Source organism: Solanum pennellii, chromosome 8 (assembly GCF_001406875.1).
Source record: "Solanum pennellii chromosome 8, SPENNV200".
Classification (NCBI taxonomy): domain Eukaryota; kingdom Viridiplantae; phylum Streptophyta; class Magnoliopsida; order Solanales; family Solanaceae; genus Solanum; species Solanum pennellii.
Window position 1 is genome coordinate 61,849,144 of NC_028644.1, and position 16,133 is coordinate 61,865,276.

Sequence of the window (16,133 nt, forward strand, 5' to 3'; positions counted from 1 at the left end):
AATAAAAGTTGAAATAATTTTAAAAAATAAAATAATAGAAAAAAGTAAAAATCCCTTTTTTATATATATAGATTTGGTAATTTTATGACCAAACAAAAATTCCGAAATAAAATAAATAGTATTCAAAAATAAGGTGAGTATATGAAATTATTATTTAGATTCAGTTTAATAAAAATTAAAAATTTGATAAGTCCTCTTTCATCTCCAAACTTTTGTGGGTTCGAATAGCTTCTTAAATGTGTAAGAATAAAATAAAAAATTAACTTAAAAAATCAAACAAATCGTTATATATATATATATATATATATTAATAAATTTTTCGAAACTTATTTTATTGTTCAAAATAATTAAATTGGTCAAAAATTAAACATTATTTGATTTTTTTCCTGTTCCCCCTTTACTTTTAAGGAAAGAGAATGTAGTTTAAATTTGTGTTCTTAAATATTTATAATATCATATTACAAAATTAAACTAGTTATAAAAATTATATTTTTGATATAAATATAAAATAGGAATATAATTTAAATTATTTGCTTAAATATTTTTCAATCACGTGTATAAAAGAGGGAGTATAATACTGAGGCAGACAGTTGCCGCTTTCACTTCACCTCAAAAACTCTAAAAATCCCACCTTTGATCCAAAATCAACCATGGAGTGTGTTTCCGCCATTTCTCCAATTTCGAAAAATGGTGGATTTTGTAGAATTAGGACCCATTTTGCAACTTCAATTGCAAATGGGGAAGTTTTGTTGAACAATTATTCATCTACTGTTCTGAAGTTGCAGTCTCAAAAATCAAGACATGCATTTGTAGTCAAAGCTGATTCAGCTGTTGACACAACAAAGAAGGAAAACAGGGAGCCCGTGAAACCGGTTTACTCTTCTACGCCTTCTAATCGTCCTCTTCGAACTCCTCATAGCGGGTAAGAGAACTTCTAATTCATCTTCCTAAAATTGATGATTTAGTTGAATGGAATTGAGATAAAACAGTGGTTTTTTCTCAAAAAAGATTTGATTTTTAAGAACCCCATTGAATTTGTGTGTTTGATTTTTAATTGAAAAATGAGGGAGGAAGTTGCTGGGAAGAACTGAAGATATGGTTGTGTCCAGTTTGTTGCTTATTTTCTTGTGTTCGGTGTTTTATAAAATACATCATTTGTATATAATCAAGGATAATAATCTGAGAGGTGGGGATTGGGTAGTGGGATGGTGTCTAGGGGTGAGGTGAAGATGAGGTGTGTTAAGAGTATAGGGAAGAAATGATCAATGTGGAATCTCACTTGTAGAATTTATTTTTCCTATCTCCATTAAGGAAGTAACTATTCCTCATTTTTAAGGAGCTTATTATTATGAGAGGTGGGATGGTGTCTAATGAGGTGTGTTGGAGTATAGGGAGGAAATGATCAATGTGGAATCTCACTTGTAGAATTTATTTTTCCTACTTCCATTAAGGAAGTAATGTTTCCTCATTTAAGGAGCTTATTATTATGAGAGGTGGGGATGGTGTCTACGTGGTGGGGTGAAAATGAGGCGTGTTGGAGTATAGGGAGGAAACAATCAATGTGGGATGTCGCTTGTAGAATTTATTTTTCCTACTCCCATTAACGAAGTATTTTTTCTCATTTTTAAGGAACTTGGGTGTTGGGTGGTGAGGAATGGTGTCTACAGGGGTGGGGTGAAGATGAGATGTGTTGGAGTATAGGTACGAAACGATCAATGTAGAGTGTCACTTGTAGAATTTGTTTTTCTTACTTTCATTAAGGAAGTAATTTTTCTCATTTTAAGGGACTTATATTTTCCAAAAGAAAATTTTTACCAAATATTTTGACCAACTGAACGTTAAGAAATTGGAAACCATTTTCCATTTCCTCCATACCGAACACACACCATGCAGTATCTGTTGAAAAATGGGAGGGGTGTAGTGATTTGGAGTTAAAATTTTCTTTTTGTTATATAGAATGCAATGTAGAAGCCGAAGGGATCCATTGGTGATAACTCACTTTATTTTGATGCCATAGGTATCATTTTGATGGAAGTACCAGAAAATTCTTTGAAGGTTGGTTCTTTAAAGTATCAATTCCAGAGTGCAGACAGAGTTTCTGCTTCATGTATTCTGTTGAAAGTCCTTCATTTACCAAGAAATTAAGCAGCTTGGAGGAGCTGCAGTACGGGCCTCGGTTTACTGGCGTGGGAGCTCAAATTCTTGGTGCTGATGACAAGTACATTTGTCAATATAGTGAAGAGTCTTCAAACTTCTGGGGAAGTATGTCTTTTTTTCCTTTTTCTATATGAATCTTGTTATTTTGATCTATCATTGTCCATCTTTCTTAGCCGTATTAAAGCCCGTCTATTGAAAGTAAATGATTGAGCTCTTTGCATGCTTAGTTATGATTCTCTAAGTGAAAACTATTTTTATCCTTTTTTAGGAAAAGGTTTTTGTTTTCCTTTTTGAATAAAGCTTACCTCATATAGTAATAATTTTTTATATAACTGGACTTACTATCTCTGTTAAAATACTAATAAATAATAAAACTCCTACAAGTTAAACGCAAACACAATTAGATCATAACTAAAAAATCTTCCATAAATATTTGAGGCATTTTAAGAAGAAACAAAAATTATATTTTAAAATTTTTAATTTAAAACCGATGTTCTCGAATACGACAAGATTTCAATAAAAATCTCAAATTTAGGCTTGTGAGCATTCTATACAAGGAAAAGGACAATTTTGAACACCTGAGCTGTTACAAATATATTTACAGTATATTCGTTTTTCATGCTTACAATCATGAATCTTGGACTGGTCATACATATTTGTAGCTTTTCTCTGTTTGAGCCTTTTATCATTAAAGCCCAGACTTAATTTGCGCTTTGCACTTAAAGCCCCAAAGGACCTTAGAGACTTTTTGCATTTTCTGCTTGTGATAACACTCCATATGTAGCATGTTATACTGTCCATTTAAATTTTTTCCTAGTGTACTAACAAATACCAATATCTCATGATCAGGTAGGCATGAACTGATGCTTGGCAACACCTTTGTTGCCCAAAATAGTGCTAAGCCTCCAAATAAGGAAGTTCGCCCTCAGGTCTGTACTTTTCATTTTCTGTCCTCTGTTGATCTTTATTTTTCTTAAGTAATAGTATATTTTTAGAGATCATTTTCATGAAATTACAGTTTGGACATTGATATTGCATTTACCTGAGCTTACTTAAATAATCACATGATTACACTATCCATTGAGTAATTTATTCAGCTAAACACCAATGATGTTGCACTTTTATATAATTGGCGAAGTGTTTGTAGGAGTTACTTGAAGCTATCCTCTACAGTTCTATTTAATTGGAGTAAACTATTGTTATAGATTTATTCTCTACAAAACTTAAAGATCTTGACATGGTTGTGATAATAGCTACTCCCTTGATTTCAATTTGCTTGACCTACTTTCCTTTTAGTCCGTTCCAAAAAGAATTACCCTTTTCCCTTTTTAGCATTGTAACTTTCCTCTTCACCCACCCAATCCCCCCAACCCCGACCCCAACCCCTTGACTGTCTCACCCTTGAATCCCTACATCCCTGAACCCTTACTTCCCATCATCCTGCCTCCATAGTGTTTTGCTATCATATATAAATGCTCTTAGGACAATATTTTCTTGCTTACTTACCGAGCACTAGAAAATAAGTAAGAAACCCACTTAATTTCCCCAGAAAAACATGGCCGTCATACCAAGCTCACCCTAAATGAATCAAACGTTGAGGCATTATTTTCAAGCATAGCTTGTAGAGTAAACTACCCAAACAAGTAGTAGTGCGCCAAACTCCCAAGACACACAATGTATTAACTTCAGCTATCATTGGTGAAACATCTAGAAGAATCTTTTGGTTGTTCGTGACTGGTGACACTTCCTATAAGAACAAATATGGGACAGTAAGTATTTCTTAATTCTATCATTCACATTCCCGGTATGCTCTATGATTGACTGTTTGTGTTTCTAATGGCTTATACAGGAGTTCAATCGTTGCGTCACAGAGGGTTTTCAAGTTACCCCACTTTGGCATCAAGGATCTATTCGCGATGACGGGAGGTAGTTATTTCATTGAGAACTTCTTGTATTATTTCCAAAATGCATGTTCTCTTGAAACATAGTGCAGAAGAAATTGAGTTCAGCAGCAGTTTTTGCTTCCATTTATTGTGATGCTCTTAGAGTATCAGTATTTCTTCGTCCATGATGGTTCCCATCCTAGGGTACTTAAGTCTACATGATGTAATGAGTTTGATATACTTCTTCTCCTTTTAGTCACCCTTGCTCAAGGAAGGGAGGAAAGGATATGGTCCTGGATTTAACAATCCTAGGATCTGTATATAACATTCAATCACAAGCATATCAAGGTTGTAACAGTTATACTGTAGCACAAAGCAAGGATCTTGTTTTACATCCGAATGGACGATATTAGAATTCTCTACAGTAGTCACCAGTGAACTTTAAGAAATGGAATTTATCCCACCTTTAGAAACCAATTGTTTTATCTTATAGCTTCATCTCAATCAGTTCTCTTTTTAGAAAAAAAAACACCAGAAAGGTGAAAAAGTTATGACTGTCTGTTGAAGTGAAACTTGAAAGTGAGTCTTATGTGATTTCTTCATCTCCAGGTCGAAGCAGAAAGAAAACGGTAACAAAATGCATAATCGCTGTCCCCACTCCTCTTGGTTCTTCCCTTCTGGTGCATGATAGCGGGATAGAGTTAGGAAATTGACTTGGTATAAAGTGTTTGGGGAAGGTTTCACGGCTCTCTTCAATTGAATGCTACCATGATATTAGCTAGGGTTGTTACTGTAACAATTTCTTCTGTCTCTCTTTTTAAGCAAATTTCTCTTTCTTAAGCATTGGCAAGTTTTCTGAACCTTGCTGATCTCCTTACCCATTCTTTAAGAACAGTCTCTGGTCCTGAGCTTCTCCCATATATGATGCTATCAACCAGTTCATGAATAATATTTGATCCCTCTTATCTCGTAATCAGGGTTGATTGAGCCTCAGATACTTTATGCTCAAAGTAAGGGAAGACAAAAATTATGTTTGTTTTTTCCCCTTATACGTTCATCATGTGAGAAACATAGGTGTTGATCAATTGACATAACTTTATTTGACAGGACAGATTATACTGAAATTGTGAAAACTGCTAGCTGGGAGTATAGCACGCGGCCCATTTATGGATGGGGCGATGTTAACTCAAAGCAGAAGTCCACGGCAGGATGGCCTGCTGCTTTTCCTGTATTTGAGCCACATTGGCAAGTTTGCATGGCAGCTGGACTTTCAACAGGTAATATCTAAATTCTTTTCCAAGCTTTTCAGTTTTGGTTTGGCTTTTCGAGCACTTTTCTCTTCTCATATTTCATTCATGGAGTCCTCTGTTGTATGTGTTGGAAGCTCTTCATTAATCTAAACTCATAGCTCTTTCAGTTTGATCTCATCGCCCAGTTTGGAATTATATGATTCTATACACCACTTTACACCCTCCTTAAGTCTTCCAATTTTTCAATTTTACCATGTTAACAGGTTTAATACCATAACTTGGATCTTTATGATCTTTTGATCTGGATTGTGATCTCGACAACCATGTGATAAACATGCTATTATGTAATCTGATTGGTCATTTGACCATTTCTACTGATAGATAAGCCTAAGATGTCTTTCTTAGTTGTAGTGATATCTTTTTAGTTTGCGATGAAAGAGATGATTCTTAATTATGCATGTTGAACAACGTTACTAGCTGGCTGAAAATTACATTTTCTTTTGAAAAACATCTTAGACCCTAATAGAGTTGCAGAACTTTTGGATTGGTACTTGGCCTGTATAGAATAAAGAAAATAGAAAAGACTGGTATTTTGTACTATGCCTTAGAAACCAGATTTACATTTCACGTTCTTCAGTATTTGAGCTAAACTGCAGATATTCATCAGCTGAAAAGTTGACTGCAGTGTTTTATGTGTTTGATAAATCATAATAAAGGAACAAAAGGGAGTACCTAATCATGAATTTCTTCTGCCAGGCTGGATAGAGTGGGATGGTCAGCGGTTTGAGTTTCAAAATGCCCCTTCTTACTCCGAAAAGAACTGGGGTGGTTCCTTCCCAAGAAAGTGGTTTTGGGTACCTCCTTCCTCCTTGGCATCTCACTTTTGCAGAATATTTCAATTATTTGCAGCTCCTTATTTGTATCCAACTTTGTCTTAGGACCATTATATATATCTCGTATGCTGTCCTGCCTTTGGGAATTGGGATCACTAGTTTAGGGATCTGATATTTGCCATTCAGGTTATAGTCTCCATGAGATTTCTGTGAGGCAAACTTCTGAAGAAAGGAAGAATAAATGAACTACTTACCTATATTCTCCAGAACCTCCAGAAGGGAAAAAAATATGGGTCAGTGGGCTGAATAGCCAAATATGCTGGTGATAGGAAGAAATGAAAACAATCAGTAGTTTGTCAAACTGGTCATATATGACACGTTCAATGGCAGAAATACAACAAGCCACTATTTTCCTTTCTCAATTTGTACCCGATCTTTCCAATTACAGGTCCAGTGCAGTGTATTTGAAGGTGCAATTGGAGATGTTGCTTTGACTGCTGGTGGTGGATTAAGGCTACTTCCGGGATTGAATGAGACATTTGAAAGTGTTGCTCTGGTACTTATCTCTAGCTTAATTATCTAGAATCTACTTTTCTCCCCTTCTTTCTTCGTTGGTTACCAATTTTGTTGAACTTGATTTGAGCAATGCATTCAAACGACAAAAGAGATATAGTGTTTTTGTACTGTATCTTGAAGCTTCTACTTTACTAGTTTTGCTTTACTGTGTTATTTTACTAGCTTTATTAATCCTTATGCTTATTGCAGATAGGAATTCACTATAGAGGTATCTTCTATGAATTTGTTCCATGGAATGCTAGTGTTAGTTGGGAAATTACTCCCTGGGGTAAATGGCATATATCTGCGGAGAATGAGACACATATGGTAAGTTTGCATATCGAGAATATAACTCCTTCGTCAATGTCTTGCATTGATGCTGAAGAAAGCTTAGCATATTGGATAGCCTTTACCAGATGAAAATTAATGCCCTAATCATGTCCAGAAACCCTGAATTTCGTTGATTAGCTGGAAGCTAATTTAGTCGCATTTGTGATTGATCCATTAGCTATCTAATTTGGATATCCAACTTGAACAGGTATTACTAGAAGCAACAACAGAAGATCCTGGTACCACGTTGCGGGCTCCTACAGAAGAGACGGGTCTCGCTCCTGCATGTAGAGACACTTGTTTTGGTGAGCTAAGACTGCAGTTGTGGGAACGGAAGAGTAATGGGAGTAAAGGAAAGGTAAATATTTACTTTTGGGGCATACTTATCATTTTTGGATGTTAAAGTGGAGAGATACATGTACTCATAAGGTGATGCAAGAATTTAACACTTGGAATTTGAACTCGGAGGACTTTATAGGTGTCGTTTGGTTATAGGAATAAGAAAACTTGATCTCCATATATAACTCTGTATTATACAAAGCTGCCTTATATTACCAATACTGAAATTTACAGTACTCCCCGTTTTATACTGCGTTGCATTGATTGCTTCATTTAGTTAATTGATACTATTGATGTTTGTAGGTTATTTTGGATGTTACAAGCAATATGGCAGGTCTTGAAGTTGGGGGAGGACCATGGTTCAACACATGGAAGGGAAACGCAGAGATGCCGGAAATTGTTACTCGAGCTATCAATGTTCCTGTGGATTTGGATGGCATATTCAGCTGTGTTCCTTCACTTCTCAAACCTCCTGGCCTTTGAGCAAAATGCAAAAACTAGTTATAGAATGAGAATCATTATACTTGATTACATTTTGTAAATAGCGTCATCTTGCCTATTGACTTGTCTCAGGTTGCACCTAACAGTATTTCTATGGAAAATCTTATTGGTTGGAGTAGAAAATTGTTTTGTTAATTCCCGTGAAGGAAAGCCTACACAAGGATCTTATTTCAAAGTAATCTCTAGAGTTAAATAGGATTTCATATTGAGCTTCATAACATATGCTATTCAAATGAGATGCCTCAAAGTCAAAGAAACATGGAATTTTATTTTATTTCCTGAAGCACTTGGGACATAAAAGTGATAGCATATTTCAACATACTAGTGTAATTCCAAATGTGACATCTCATTTTGGTTCAATTTTTAAGATTAAAATTTGATTTTTGATGGAAGACAAATCTGGTAAGTTGAGTGCTGCATTACATAAACAAAATTTATCAAATTTATTTGATGAACAAATTGTCAATCCACTTAAATGAATGGTAAGGACCTAAACTCTAAAAGTAGCTGAATTCTACCATGAAAAAGAGAAGCAAAAGCATCAAGACTTTTAATCATTCTCTTGTGCCTTTTGGGTTCAAAGAACTGTGGAACAATCCTGTTTTTTCTTTTTTCATCAGCTTGGACAAGCATAGCCTTCCTCCAATGGTTCTACTGGTACAGCATACGGTGAAGTCCAGTCAGCATTGAAGATTTCTTGAAGTTGTGAAACAATGGCAGGTTGATATGTCCCAAAGCTAACACCTGCTGTGGTGTAAAAGTAGTCCCATACCAGGTTGCTGGTGCTTATGTGTGCACGCACATCACTAACTGCATATTTACCATGATTAACCCGCGTATAGCCAGGATACATATTCCCAGTGGCAGCACCATTATGTACTGCAGGTCCAGTTGAATTGTATCCTGGAACAATGTAATATTTGATCTCAACTTTACCAGAACAGTGGTTGTACTTCGAAGAAGAGCATAGGGTGTTGGAGTAAAGAAGGGACTTCAGATACTGGTCTGTATTGTTTATAAAATGAGCCCACTTTGCGACCAGTATTTGAACCTTTGCACCCTTGGAGAAGACAACCTGCATTAGGAAATGATAGAAAAAAATTAAAGTACACCTAATTTCACATGCAGGATGAGGGTAAAGCTTGAATCTATGAAAAGATGTCAAGGTTGCTCTAATCAAGGACAACACATGCTATCCTGAGATATAGTGAGTATTCTAGATCAGGGAGTTGGAATTGTGTATACCCGACGTCATCTTTTATATATAGTAGTCTCACATGTAAATTTTATAGATCCGTTAGAACAATTATAATTCAATCAATGCAGCAATTACAAATAAATATTTTTAAGTGCGACAAGAAACACCAAAAGAGGGTTTAATTTAAATGTTTAAAATTAATTCCTTTTAAGCAACCTACTGTAAATTTTGAACTTTGGTCAATAGGTAGAAAACTTCCAATAAAGTCAAATTTATCTGCGGCAGGGTTTGAACCTATGATGTATGTCTAACGGACATATCATGTGTTTGCTCTTACCACTTGACCAAAGCTTTGGCGGCTTCAACAAGGGTATATTATTCTTTTAAAAGATAGAAAAGAATGGTCTATGTATTAACCTTTACCATTGTTGTAGACCGAAATGGGCTACAAGATGCTTTTTTCCAATTGAAACCATATAATGGACATTAGTATATAGAGCAAGAAAGCTACCTAATCTCCAGCTCATACCCAGTTTCTCCCATACCCTTCCACTATGTTGCCACGAAGGAACAAAAACTACCTAGTTGAGTCAGCTGAGTTTTAACAATTGTCTATGTTTATTTTTCCGCAGCTCCTTTCTAAACTTTTCTTTTTTAAGCGACTTCATGTTGAAGTAATTTGTCTTTTGCACATTACCGCTTATTCGTAGAACACTCCTTGAGCATAAACAAGAACTTAAGTATTCTCAGAAGTCAAAAGCATATAAAAAAGACCATATTATGCTTACCACTTACCACCACCTCTTTTAACAATTTAAAAAAAGAAAGAAGAGAAGATCATACTATGACAAGCAACATTCACTAAGAAACATGAGAAAATTGCTATCAGCTTCCACAAAATGTTTTTTTACATGGTTTTATCATAATATTTGATTGCAAATCTGGCAATATATTTACCACCATACTTTAACCTGATATTGCACCATAAGTATTTTGTAAGCCTAAATAGGAAAGGAGAAATTATAAACTAAATAGCAGATTTATGCAGTAAAAAAAGGGAAAAGAACTAATTAATAAGCAGAAACTATCATGGAGAAATTCTATAAAGAATTTTCACAATGATGAAACAGCTACCATGATTGCCTCCTAACAGCATCCAAGCAATAATTCATGACAAAGCTGGAAACAGCGAAATGAGAAGAACTGGATTAGCCAAATAAGTTGGTGTATACCCCCTTGCCTAGTAGTAGGATCCATCTTTTCGTAAGAATTGAGTGGAGGCATTTACTTCTTACTTTTTTGACAGAATTCTTTTTGTATTCAGCTGACGAATGTATAATTTGTCTAGTGTTCTTCGACAAACCCAAGCACAACTACCAATTCCAGTTATCCTGGCTCCTCAAGTTTGGGTTGGTTGATAGACGGAGTGATCATCAAGGGCCTAGGTTAAATACCTATATCTGTACTTGGAGCAATTTTTCTTTTCTTCTACCAAAGAATATATCATTTTGAGAAATTTCATGTAGGCAAAAGCAGGATAGTTTGGCATCAGATTCAGTTTAAACTAAATGACCAGAGCCTCATCATATTAGGAAACATAGAGTTCATCAGAAAGAGGATGCTCTATTTTATTTAATTCAACCGGCACACAATAGAGGAGTAACTTCTCAGTAGATATTGATTTTAGGTTTCAATCGAAAAAGTGCATCATTCATTTGAGCTGTATAGGCAGTATTACTAATCAGGTATCAGGAAATACCTAACTCTAAAGTTTCACTTAATCCATTTTAAAACTACAGAAAAACCATGTTGTCAAATACACTAAGCAAACAGTATGAGAAGTTCAATCAGAAGTCAAAACAGATACTCTCTCTGTTCCAGTTTACGTGGCATAGCTTGGATGGTCATAAAGTTTAAGAATAAAATGAAGAATTTTGAAACTTGAGGTCTAAATCATTCATAACATTTGTGTGGCTATATAATTTTTGGAACTTGTGGCCTTAAACATGTCATACCATTGTGTGGTTATAAAAGATTCTCATTAAGGGTAAAATGAGAAGTTGTAAAGTTAATTATACCTAAATTTAATAGTGTCATTATTTTTGGAACAAACTTCAAAGGGAAGTGAGTCACATAAAAGAAGGTATATATGTATATAGACTGGATATAGAAGATTAACATGCAAAAGATAGAAGCACAAGTTACCTCTGAAATAGCTGAAGAAAGTGTCGGCCAATAAACTGTTTCTTTTGTGTATCCTGACTGACCAAGCCAATCCATGGAGTTAATTCTGACTGTTCCTCCTTTTCCTACTGATTTAATGGTGTCCACCCAAGCCTGTTCATCTGTTTGGTACTTGCCAAACAATAGCTGCAATATGGGACTGCATAAGTATAATATTTACAACGGACATGATTGCAATAATTAATTCTTTTTAGCAGTTAAGGCACATTTAGCAGTTGACTTGAGGATATCTAGATTAACTGGAGATTATAGATTTTATATAACAGTGTCCATGAAAGCGTAGAAAATAAAAACTATTTATATAAGATCTAGATGAAAAAGGTAGTATTTAACTTCTGCTTCAGTATGATGGAATTAGTGTATCCACATTTGCAGGCATTCCAAGAAAATCTAATTTGCTCAAGAATTTGGATCAGTCATTTCTGGACAGTTCGCTGAATAAAGGGTTACGTAAACATGATGAAATGTATATACTTACTGACTTCCCACTGTGTACATAGGAAAAGAAAAAAATATGAAAAGGAAAAATGAAAAATAAAACCCCAAGAGATAAATGTCATATAAGAACCGATGAAAATGAAGATAGTTGCTAGTAAAAGGTTGTAGTGACCACATACCTCTGGAGGAGCAAATGAAAGATAGTTGGGTTGAGGATTGGAAGATGAATCATTGACTCCAGGTGTCTCTATGGAAATGTGAGACATGTACGGGTCTGACAATACAGGGTAGCCAGAGACATGAGCAATTTCCACGTACTTGGGAAGTGGTGATCTGTCGAGACACAACATAATGCCATATAATAACAGTTAAGGCCTGGGGCAGGAAGTTTCAAATCAATTCATTTTCTTAGTAAGGAAATTTAATCACATTAAAGTCAATCCCGAGCTTATTTCGCAAATTTGAACACCTGATTTTTCGAGTTCAATCCTATCTCTCTTCCGAATACATAAGCAAGGAGGGGTTTCAGCAGAGAGGTACCGGAAAAACTATAACAAGGTATTTAGCAGCTCGCCAAATAAATTTTTGCAGACTCCAAATTTGGTTTGGTTATCTGTACTTTCATTGCGTAAAGGCATAGATTTTTCAACCTGTGGAAGTAGGAATACCCCAAAGCATAGACTTTCGCAGACCAATATGACTTCTATTTTTTCATTCTCCTTTGTTGCTTCTTTATGCAATTATTATGTGCAAGAAAATATAAAAGAGTTTCACACTCTTATAAAGCTGCTGCAAGATGTGGAGAAAAAGGGAAAAAGCCAGTTACTCGAAAGAGTGTCTGCATGTTTATTTTTCACATACCTGCACCTTTCTTTAGGATTTATAAAATGGGACCAACATGGAACCTTGCGATTAATCTGCCATTGCTGATCCCAAACTGATCTTGTATAAGCTGAAACATTAAGGTGGGAAAGTTTCCAAAGGTTGTTATAGTAGTATTCAACCTTTTTTGCTATTTCTGAGCAATCAGTGAGATATATTCCTACTTCTTTCACCTGAATAAAATGAGAACCAGAATAGTTTCATAAATTAAGATGCAAAACAATAAAAATGAACGCAATGTACTGGAGTTCAATTATGTCATATGCTGTCCACTTTGGAGGGGAAGATAAAATGTTGCAGAATCAAAAACTCTTTCTTTTGCTGTTGGAAAATATGCAAAAAGGACGGTAGCACTTGGTGAAAACAATGCTTATTAATTTGGACCAAAGTTATACCTGAGTAAGAGATTTCCAGTCATTGTTTGCAGACCCAATATAAACATCTCTACTGTCTGAGATCCAAACTTTAGCATGAACTATACCTGATCCCCACCAGTCGCTAAGAAGCAATGTAACATTCTTTACATTTGGCCTCCCTGAAGCTAAGTTGGATGGTTCTTCCGTGTAATCGGGATAAACTCCAGAATGCTGTAAAAGTCTAAACTATGATTAGTTCCAAGGGAACTGAAGAAATCAGCATATGCACATACAAGCCAAGCAAACACCTCAAGTTTTCCTTTGGTGGCTGAAGCATGCATAAAAAGAAGTTAAAGCATATACATTGGTAAAGAACATAAATATTTCTATTTTAAGGTCAACTTCAAGTATTGAAAGCTAGAGTAATCTTGACATTCCTGTAAAGCCAAATAAGAGGTTCCTTAGAAATAATCTACAGTTGACATTTAATTTTTCAGCCTTCCCCTATACAATTTTTGACTTTCTTTATAACCGAGAAATTCCGATGGCCACTCCTCTACCTATCCCTACTTAAACACCCTTGCAGATTGGTTTGAACTTGTGACGTGTGCCTAACCACACATTGCAAGCTGCATCTTACCACTAGACAGGAGACCCTGGGTGTTCTAGTTCTAAGATGCAACTTGTGATGTGTAAAGGGGTAAAAGAGATGCTCTTGCAATCCATTTTTTGCTAGGATATACATGTCTTTCATCTCTTTCCCTAGTTGACTTGTAAAGGAAAACATAAAAAGAGACCAGCCAATTACTCTGATTGACAGACTTAGAACTTTATTCATTCATGAAGACATATAAGTTGATCCAGGTAACCTGTGCCCAAGCCCAAAATGAAAAAACTTAGACATCTGATAACCATAGATGAAATCTTTACGATCCAGCACTTACAGCAAGTTGTAACTCAGGGTAAGATAGTAGATACAAAAGTCTTTAGTTTATATTGGTGTTTTACAACCAAAGACCTAATCTTCACTCAACATGAAAGTTACTCATCATTCTAAATCACCAGTTGAATTTAAATAGCATTGCATATGAGCATATCAGTTTAACCAAAGTTTAATAATGGATTGGGAATACTTTTGCTATCTTTTTAAAAATGACTCTTTCGTCATCTTTTTGGTTCTTTTCCTCATTTTGTTTTGCATCTCTTTTTTCAGAGAGCCAGATTTGGCGCAAAAAAAGCAGATTATGTTTATGAAAGTAATGATAACAATAATAATAAGGAAGCAGATATTTGATAACAGATCACCTTAAGCTGTATTACCTAATTGGAAGTTTGCGATTTGCAGCATTTTCTAATGCTTTGTAGACTTTCAACCCTTCGTTCGCACCAAATCTGTGTAAATCCTCTTTTGAATATCCATAATCTCCTGAACGAGGATCAGCGGGATGTGGTACTAATTGCCAATATTGTGCAATTATGTCCAAACTCTTTGAAGAGTTTCCAGCCAGCCACTGAAGAACATCCGCTGAAATAATCATCAACCCAATTAACAAGCATATATCTGACATCATAAGCTATAATTTGAGTCGATGAAAATTTTCTCTCAGTATACAAATTAAGATTAAACTTTCCAGCAACAGAGACATTGTTAGCAAAACTTTGTCAAATTCATAGAAAAATGAAGATATTTGGGTGAAGTGAAGTTACCTGTGGAAAGAACTCCATGAACAGTAGCAAGTTTAGGCATATCCGTGGGAATGGATTGAACCAACCAAGCTTTGCATTTGGAAGCGGCATCAGCTGTGAAAAAAAGGAAGAAAATAGTGATTATGCAAATAGTGGCTCTCATCTTCTTGCCCTTTTCCTTCTCTACCTTAATATTTCTCTCAATTTTCAAATCTGCTCCAATCCTCAATTTTTCAAACTTGGTTTGTTCAAATATTTTCAAAAGTAGCTTTTATTGGGAAAAATGTTAGATTACGATTCTGCTCCCGTGTTAAACGTTATAAATATTAAATAGTAAATTATTGCATTAGTACATGAATCTATCTTTATAATAAAGACTCTTGATTATATATTAATTTTTGTATTAGTTTCATGTGAGAGTACATTCATTTGCTCTTTACGAAAAGAAAAAAAATCATACGAATCTATTTTTTTTTTCTAATATATATAAGTATCTATTTTAGTGCGAAGTACATTATATAAATTTTATTAATACTAACTCTAGTTTATGTAAATATATGTGACTTTCACTAATTATATTCATAATGATTTTTACCCTCTCCTCTCGTCTTTATTCATGATCTCAAATATATTAATATTATATTAATGACAATTTTTTGATTTCCTCAATAATATCCTATAAATAAATGGCATTAAGTTTTTTTTTTTAAAAAGGAGAAAATTTCAATGTTCTCTTCTCTTGTCTCTTTTGATTTGTTTTGTTTATTGTTTATATATTTTTTTTGTTGTTATTATACAACTTTTTTTATGTTATTATTATTGAGATTTTATCATGATTTGTTGTTTTGTATACATTAGCCTACATGTGCTATTTTACTATTCTCATTTGAATTTTTTATTTGTACAATGGTTAGTTTTATTTTATGCGTTTTTAGTCAATTTTATAATTCAAGATGCATTCTTTTTATTAGAAAGATATATTTACTTTATGTTGTAAAAATAATGGATTTTTAAAAAAAATAAACACCAATAGGTATAAAAATGATAAAATATATTTTTTGTAATACAAAATCTATCAGAAATATTTTGAGATAAACGTGCAATGCATGTTTCAAAACTAGTTCTAACAAAAGTAGGAAAAATAAGTATATTGATTTGTATCTTGTCATCTTTCAACGCACTTCACTTCACTCCATCCCCAATATATAGGAGTCCAAAACTCAAAGGGTAGAAAATATTAACAAAAATTCCAAAACGGTATATAAAATTTTATATAAACCAAAACGGTAAAATCGCTGCCGACGCAGCGATTTACTTCAACTGAAAAAGTAAAATCGCTGCTGAGGCAGCGATTTTGCCAAAAATTTTTTTTTTTAATATAAAAATGAAATCGCTGCTCAAGCAGCAATTTCAAAATTTTTCTTCTTACAAATCGCTGCCAGGGCAGCGATTTGACATTATTTTTTAATTTTCTTTTTTTT

The 16,133-nt window shown here is 34.4% G+C and overlaps 2 protein-coding genes across 2 annotated transcripts; one reads left to right on the plus strand and one right to left on the minus strand.

The window, feature by feature from the left end:
* The first annotated feature begins 650 nt into the window (after positions 1–650).
* Positions 651–7,830, plus strand: LOC107026784 (probable tocopherol cyclase, chloroplastic). Its single transcript, NM_001323450.1, has 10 exons — positions 651–922; positions 2,018–2,262; positions 3,007–3,086; positions 4,007–4,083; positions 5,148–5,317; positions 6,047–6,144; positions 6,572–6,679; positions 6,889–7,005; positions 7,217–7,366; positions 7,651–7,830. The coding sequence occupies exons 1-10, from the start codon at positions 651–653 to the stop codon at positions 7,828–7,830; spliced, it is 1,497 nt and encodes a 498-aa protein (NP_001310379.1).
* Positions 7,831–8,246: 416 nt separating this feature from the next.
* Positions 8,247–14,947, minus strand: LOC107026699 (phospholipase D Z-like). Its single transcript, XM_015227770.2, has 7 exons — positions 14,674–14,947; positions 14,287–14,491; positions 13,006–13,207; positions 12,590–12,783; positions 11,908–12,061; positions 11,252–11,416; positions 8,247–8,923 (listed from the first exon to the last, which is right to left on the minus strand). Exons 1-7 carry the CDS (start codon positions 14,813–14,815, stop codon positions 8,465–8,467), a joined length of 1,521 nt encoding a protein of 506 aa, XP_015083256.1. The 5' UTR covers positions 14,816–14,947; the 3' UTR covers positions 8,247–8,464.
* Positions 14,948–16,133: the final 1,186 nt, after the last annotated feature.

Excerpts from the sequence above, each read along its gene's own strand:
- LOC107026784 (NM_001323450.1), top strand. The coding sequence starts at position 651 with ATGGAGTGTGTTTCCGCCATTTCTCCAATTTCGAAAAATGGTGGATTT. Across the intron at positions 3,087-4,006 it reads ATAAGGAAGTTCGCCCTCAG|GAGTTCAATCGTTGCGTCAC; the intron begins GTCTGTACTTTT and ends TGGCTTATACAG. Across the intron at positions 6,680-6,888 it reads CATTTGAAAGTGTTGCTCTG|ATAGGAATTCACTATAGAGG; the intron begins GTACTTATCTCT and ends TGCTTATTGCAG.
- LOC107026699 (XM_015227770.2), bottom strand. The coding sequence starts at position 14,815 with ATGAGAGCCACTATTTGCATAATCACTATTTTCTTCCTTTTTTTCACA. Across the intron at positions 14,492-14,673 it reads TCATGGAGTTCTTTCCACAG|CGGATGTTCTTCAGTGGCTG; the intron begins GTAACTTCACTT and ends TGATTATTTCAG. Across the intron at positions 12,784-13,005 it reads ACTGGAAATCTCTTACTCAG|GTGAAAGAAGTAGGAATATA; the intron begins GTATAACTTTGG and ends CATTTTATTCAG.